Source organism: Sardina pilchardus, chromosome 10, assembly GCF_963854185.1.
Source record: "Sardina pilchardus chromosome 10, fSarPil1.1, whole genome shotgun sequence".
Classification (NCBI taxonomy): domain Eukaryota; kingdom Metazoa; phylum Chordata; class Actinopteri; order Clupeiformes; family Clupeidae; genus Sardina; species Sardina pilchardus.
In genome coordinates this window covers 21,868,854-21,876,353 of record NC_085003.1, presented here as the reverse complement: position 1 = coordinate 21,876,353, position 7,500 = coordinate 21,868,854, and the positions used below count along the sequence as shown (strand labels likewise).

The 7,500-nt window shown below is 54.3% G+C and overlaps 1 protein-coding gene across 1 annotated transcript in view; it reads left to right on the top strand.

Moving 5' to 3' along the window:
- Positions 1-7,500, top strand: part of mapk8ip2 (mitogen-activated protein kinase 8 interacting protein 2) — a 62,429-nt gene that overhangs the window by 47,791 nt on the left and 7,138 nt on the right. The window contains exons 5-9 of the mRNA XM_062547015.1: positions 251-427; positions 1,646-4,144; positions 4,822-4,897; positions 5,807-5,979; positions 6,575-6,684. Coding sequence (XP_062402999.1) covers positions 251-427; positions 1,646-4,144; positions 4,822-4,897; positions 5,807-5,979; positions 6,575-6,684 — 3,035 coding nt within the window. The remainder of the gene's footprint in view (positions 1-250; positions 428-1,645; positions 4,145-4,821; positions 4,898-5,806; positions 5,980-6,574; positions 6,685-7,500) is intronic.

The following is a 7,500-nucleotide window of genomic DNA, read 5'->3' as shown; positions in this document are numbered from 1 at the left end:
AGAATCTGAGAGCAGCAAATGTCTCTAAACAGCAAATTGCCGTTTACAACTCTAGAACTCTAGAACTCTAGTACTTAGAACAGAATTTCCCCTGGAAGTGTTGGAGATGCCAATGGAGTCACTTGTGTCTCAGTAATGAGCGTGGGTGGACAAATGACCTGCTGTGTGTGTGTGTGTGTGTGTGTGTGTGTGTGTGTGTGTGTGTGTGTCTGTGTGTGCCTGTGTGTGTGTGTGTGTGTGTGTCTTGCAGGCCGTCTCTCTCCCACCCACTCGTGTCTGGAGGACAGCACCCATGTGACGGGCTCTTGCACGGTCGGCCCCATCATCACGGCCCCAGCCAAAGGTACTCCCCCCAACCAGGCGCAGTCCCCTGGACGCCCCCTCCTGTACGACTTTGAGGGGAACAGGAGAGAGAGGCCCGAATACGGTAAAGAGGGCGCACAGGAACCCCCTTCCCCCAGATGCCCATCAACACAAACAAACAAACAAACGAGCAACATGCGGCTGGTTGTAAACACAAGCAACATGCCCATGATGTCGCTGTTTGTCAATATAAAAAACATGCCCATGATGTCGCTGTTTATAAACATAAACAACATGTCCATGATATGGCTGTTTATAAACATAAATAATATGCCCATGATGTTGCTGTTTGGAAACACAAGCAACATACCCATGATATGGCTATTTGTAAACACAAACAACATGCCCATGATATGGCTATTTGTAAACACAAGCAACATACCCATGATATATCTATTTGTAAACATAAACAACATGCCCATGATATGGCTATTTGTAAACATAAACAACATGCCCATGCCCATGATATGGCTATTTGTAAACATAAACAACATGCCCATGATATGGCTGTTTATAAACACAAACAACATGCCCATGATATGGCTGTTTGTAAACATAAACAACATTCCCATAATTGTTGTGTTGTTTGCAATGTAAACAACGTGCCCATGAAGGTGTTTGTGTCCATTCGTGTAAACATGAAAACATGCCCATGAACTGTGTGTCCAGCCAATCAACAGCGTGCTGTCAGTCTCTGTCAGACTCTCCCTCGCCTCTTCCTCTTTATCCTCAAATCTCTTCTCTCTCTCCTCTCCTCTTCCTCTCTATCCTCACATCTCTTCTCTCTCTCCTCTCCTCTTCCTCTCTATCCTCAAATCTCTTCTCTCTCTCCTCTCCTCTTCCTCTCTATCCTCAAATCTCTTCTCTCTCTCCTCTCCTCTTCCTCTCTATCCTCAAATCTCTTCTCTCTCTCCTCTCCTCTTCCTCTCTATCCTCACATCTCTTCTCTCTCTCCTCTCCTCTTCCTCTCTATCCTCAAATCTCTTGTTTCTCTCCACCGCTGTCTAACCTCAAATCTCTTATCTCTCCTCTTATTCATCCTCTCTGTCCTCAAATTTCCTCTTTCTCTCCTCCCCTCTTCCTCTCATCATAAATAGTTTCTTGGGTTTCTCTCTGCCCTCCCAAATCTCCCCTCTGCTCCTTTTGTCATCTCTATTATATGAAAAAAAATATTCTTATTCCACTTGTTCACTCATTCATGTTGTTGTCTGTCCCCCTGTCTGTCTCCCTCCCTGATTGTCTGTCTCTCCGTGTCTCCGTCTGTCTGTCTGTCTGTCCTCAGGTTCCTTCGGTCAGCATAAGTCCTGTGGTGACTCTCACGACATGAGGACGAACTCGGACGCTCCCACAGCTGACGAATCGCAGTGCTCGGACACGGAGGTGGACCACGCCCTCAACAGCCACTGCCGACCGTGCCGCTCGCGCACCAACGACACCTACACCATCACCACGGAGACGGCCGACGACCCCGACCCGGACAACGACATGACGCTGGACGGCACCAGCAAGTGCCTGTCGTCCACGGCGCCGCTAGGCAACAGCGACGAGGGCCCCGACGAGGCGCAGACGCCGCTGTCCGACGCCGAGCTGGACCGCGTCTTCGACGGCGACTACGACTACGGCGGGCCGGTCAGCGGCGGCTACGTGGAGTTCCCGTGCATCGAGCGCAGCGAGGCCGCCTCCTTCTCCAGCTACGTCTCGTCCAGCCGCTCCGAGGCCGTCCCCGAGGCCGACCGCCACCGCAGTCCGGACTTGCGAGCGCCCGTCGCCGTCGACGACGACTCTGCCTCGCCCTCGTCCGACCCGGGCATCGCCGACATGAACGCCAAGCGCTGCTACGGCGAGTCGGACCGGGAGCGCAACAGCGACGAGCTCAGCTCGCCCGGCTCGGACTCGGACGTGGAGGGCGAGCTGGAGGCGGCCTTCGCCTGCGGAGGCCCTGTGGTCAGCCACATGATCTCCTCCATCTCCGAGACCGAGCTGGACTTCAGCAGCGACTCCAGCAGCGGACGCTCTTCGCACCTCACCAACTCCATCGAGGAGGCCAGCTCGCCGACCTCCGACCCCGAGCTGGACCCTGAGCTGGACCCCGAGCAGGACAGCGGCATCGTGGGCCTCAAGACCTCCCTGCTCCTGGGCCAGCCCGAGCCCATCAAGCGCGGCGAGATCGAGGACGACGACACCTTAGACGACGGCCAGACGCTCACCGGCCTGCAGAGCGTGGACGACGACGACGTGGACGGCGAGGAAGACGAGGAGGAGGACGGCTACGAGCACCAGGCCGACCCGGACGAGACACTTCCTCCCGCCCCTCCGTGCGAGGACCGCGGCCGGGAGCAGCTCCTGCTCCGGATCGAGCCGGACCACGGGCTGGAGAGCTTCAAGCGCTCCTTCTACCTGCCCGTGGGTCCGCGCCTGATGCCCTGCGCCGACGACTACGAGCCGACCAGCGAGGGCGAGTCCGAGTCCGAGTCGGAGGACGAGCTGAGCGAGAACTCGGACTCGCCCTGGCTGCTCAGCAACCTGGTCAACAAGATGATCTCCGAGGGCTCGTACCCCATCAGCTGCCCCGAGGAGTGCCTGAAGCGCTCGGCGTCCATCTCCGACACCATCTCCCCCTCCACGCCCGCCGAGCTGGACACCGACGCCTTTGGTGTGCCCGAGCTGGACCTGGCTTCGCCGGTGCCGGTCACGGTCGCGGGTCGAGGGTCCGAGTCGGAGGAGGAGGACCCGGGCGGCCGGGTGATCACGGAGGGCCGCGGCGTGGGGGTGTGTCTGTACATGAGTGACTCCACGTGCGACAGCATCGCGCCGGTCATCCTGGAGCGCTACGACCGTGTGACCCCGCCGTCGTCCGGCCTCGTCCTCAGCCCCGACCCCCCTAGCAGCCTCAGCACCTCCACGCTCAGCACCTCCGTGGCCAAGAACCAGGAGAAGAACAGCGCCCCCCGGGGGAGGAGACGGGAGGAGCGCCACAACGAGGAGGAGAACGAGGAGGAGGAGGAGGAGGAGGAGCCGGACAACGACCGCCGGATGGAGCGCTCGCTGGCCAAGGATCTGGACTCGCCCGGCCTCAGCGAGAGTGTGTCCAGCGACAAGGACGACGGCCGCGAGACCCAGCCGCTCCCAGGCTCCGCCTCCCTGCAGCGGCTGGCCGAGGTCAAGAGCAGCATGACCCTCGACCTCCCCACGGCCGCCACCAACCGCCTCTTCAGCCTCAGCTACTCCACGGAGGAGGACGAGGAGGAGGACGAGGAGGAGCGCGGGCTGGACCAGGAGGACCCGTCCCCGTTCCTGGAGCCGCTGCCGCGCGTCCCCTCGCCCTACGAGCTCTCCGAGCCGTACCTGGCCGAGCCGTACCTGGACAGCTCGCCCCCCATCGACGAGAGCGTGCGGCCGCTCGCCGTGCCCCTGCGCCGGCCGCCCCTGCTGGACGAGGCCCTGGCCGACTCGCTGGCCTACGACAGCATGAAGTACACGCTGGTGGTGGACGAGAACACCACCCTGGAGCTGGTCAGTCTCAAGCGCTGCACCTCCCTGCTCAGCGACCGCAGCGACAGCGAGGAGGACGAGGAGGAGGAGGAGGACGAAGACGAGCGGCCGCTGGCCGGGCGCCAGGACTACGGTGGCCTGCGAGGGACGGCGCTCCTCCGCGGCTCGGGCGGCCGGCCGGATCTGCTGCTGACCTCGTCGTCCGAGGAAGACTCGTCTCCGGAGGCGGACATGCCCTTCTCCAAGAAGTTCCTCAACGTGTTCGTCAACAGCACGTCACGCTCCTCCAGTGAGTGTACACGCACACACGCACACACACACACACGCACACACACACATACACACACACACACACACACACACACACGCACATACACACACACACACACACACACACACACACGCACACACGCACACACACACGCACATACACACACACACACGCACATACACACACACACACACACACACACACACACACTGAAATTAGAAAAAAGGAAGCAAAAAGATAAAGATAACATGCACTACAATCACTGAGTCAAACACACACATACACACACACACACACACACACACACACACACACAGAATTATACACACACACACACATACACACACACACACACACACACAGACACACACATAATTATACATACGCAGAGAACAAAGGTGAAAAAGTGTCCAGTATGTCTCTGATAAAGCAGAGAGGTTCTGATGGTCCTGTGTGGGTGTGTATGTGTACAAGTGGAGTGTTTTGGTGGTCCTGTGTATGTGTGTGTGTGTGTGTGTGTGTGTGTGTTGAGCAGAGGATTTCTACTGGTCCTGCGTGTATAATTCATGAGTGTGTCACATAGACAGAGGATGTGATAATTATACCGCCCTAACTCATTACTCCTGCTGTGTGTGTGTGTGTGTGTGTGTGTGTGTGTGTGTGTGTGTGTGTGTGTGTGTGTGTGTGTGTCACAGGCACAGAGTCATTTGGCCTGTTCTCCTGCACGATAAATGGAGAGGAGAGGGAGCAGACACATCGCGCTGTGTTTAGGTGGGTACACATCAGAGTGTGTGTGTGTGTGTGCGGTGTGTGTGTGTGTTATTGCAGATACTGTACATCATGTTGTGTTCAGTTGGGGGTGGTTTTCCATCTCTTCTTCCATGCTCTCCTTGTATCTGTCTTTTCATGTGTCTCTTCCTGTTCTCTCTCTCTCTCTATCTGTCTCTCCATGTGTCTTCCTGTTCTCTCTCTCTCTCTCTCTGTATCTGTCTCTCCATGTGTCTCTTCCTGCTCTCTCTCTCTCTCTCTCTGTATCTGTCTCTCCATGTGTATCTTCCTGTTCTCTCTCTCTCTCTCTCTCTCTGTATCTGTCTCTCCATATGTATCTTCCTGTTCTCTCTCTCTCTCTCTCTCTCTGTATCTGTCTCTCCATGTGTCTCTTCCTGTTCTCTCTCTCTCTCTGTCTCTCTCTGTCTCTCTCTCTCTCTCTCTCATGGAAACAGAGCCCTATGACAGCTCTGAAACACTTTCGGCCATTTTGAGCTCCATGTCGCTGCAGAGTAACAGAGTCCTCGATGGACAGGACAAGGCAGCTACCTCCTCTGACCCTCCATACACGACACACACTAATACACAGCACACACACTTATACGCACACACACACACACACACACACACACACACTCATACACGTCACACATCACCCCAACCCCCGCCCCCCCCACACACACACACATACCAGTGCCCTTCAGCTTGGACCTGCTAATGCCGTGTCCAGATATTGGTCTTTGTTCTGTCCCTACTGAAACAAATCTGTCTCTGATAATCTAATTGATGCAAGCATGATGATGTATAGAGCTGTGTGTGTGTGTGTGTGTGTGTGTGAGTGTGTGTGTGTACTTGTGTGTGTGCGTGCACGTCTTGACCTGACCCTTGCCCTTTGCTCTCTGACCTGTGCAGGTTCATCCCGCGACACACAGACGAGCTGGAGCTGGACGTGGATGACCCGCTGTTCGTGGAGGAGGAGGAGGACGACTACTGGTACCACGGCTACAACATGCGCACTGGCTCCAGGGGCATCTTCCCCGCATACTACGCCCACGAGGTCGTAGGTCAGAGCAAGGATTCGCTGGGTGAGCAGCAGGGTGTGTGTGAGTTTATGTACTGTAGGTTTATGTGTGTATACTGTATATGTCTGTGTGTGTGTGTGAGTGAGAGAGAGAGAGAGAGAGAGAGAGGAGAGAGAGATACCCTATACTGTGTGTGTCTGTGTGTGTGTGTGTGTTTGTGAGAGAGAGAAGATCGAGAGATACCCTATGTTGTGTGTGTGTGTGTGTGTGTGTGTGTGTGTGTGTGTGTGTGTGTGTGTGTGTGTGTGTGTGTGTGTGTGTGTGTGTGTGTGAGTATGTGTGTCTCAAATGGAAGCAGTGTGAAGGTCACGAGTAGTTGGTGTGTGTGAAAGTGTGTGTAAGCTGCTGACCGTCTCTGCAGTCCTCATGCACCCTCCCGCCCTCTGCACTGCAGCTATCTCCTGCCCTCTCAAATGTCTGTTGTGTAAGCGTGTGCGTGTGTGTGTGTGTGTGTGTGTGTTTGTGTCCGTGTGTGTGTCTGTGTGTTGGTGTGTATGTGTGTGTTTGTGTGTGTGTGTGTGTGTGTGTGTTTGCGTGTGTGTGTGTGTGTGTGTGTGTGTGTATTGTATTGTATATGTGTTTATGTGTGTGTATGTAGCAGTGAAAAGGAACCCTGCCTGGATTGAAACCTTCAGCGTGCAGTTCCTGGGCTCCGTGGAGGTCCCCTATCACCAGGGCAACGGCATCCTGTGTGCCGCCATGCAGAAGGTACCGGAACTCTCTGTGTCCCTAACGACCCTTAGCACCACACTGATGCAACGTCGTCAGCACACACTGCAAGTCCTCATGTGATCGTGTTACTGGAGTGTTCTGATGCTGGGAGAGAAGATGTGAGGTGGGCACTGACAACGGCCGGGTTTTCCAGATTCGTTAAGAAGCTCTTAAGTGCTAAGAACTTCTTAGGAGCGCTCTAAGAACGTTCTAAGAACGCTCCCAAGAAGTTCTTAGCACTTCTTAACGAATCTGGGAAACGCGGCCATTAGCATTATTAGAATGTTAAAAGACGAGGAATCCATGCAGTGACCACGAACGGTGATAACAATATTTACTCATTCATACTTTGCAGTCATGGATACCTGGCGAGCAAGAAACTCTGCCAGCAAAGTAGTTTATAAGTAGATAAGTAAATAAGAACGGAACCTTAACTTATCCAATCGCACAATAACTATCTGGCATGTTGTTTTCACCTCAAAACACCAATTTTTATACAGTAAAACTGGCAACCACTTGGCAAGGTGCCTGATTACAGTTGCTTACTGGGTTCCGTTGCTGGAGAATGATGTTCTTGCCCACCAGCCAGTAGTTGTCATCATGTCACATGTAAAGTATTGATTTATTAGCATATCACAGGGCGCAAGGTAGTTGTGCAAGTGTGTTGTTCCAAAATGGCAGGTCCTGTAAGCAGACAGTGCATGTGTGTCCAACCCCTCTGCATGTGTATTTGAACTAAAATAAGATTATAATATATATATGTGTGTGTGTGTGTGTGTGTGTGTGTGTGTGTGTGTGTGTGTGTGTGTGTGT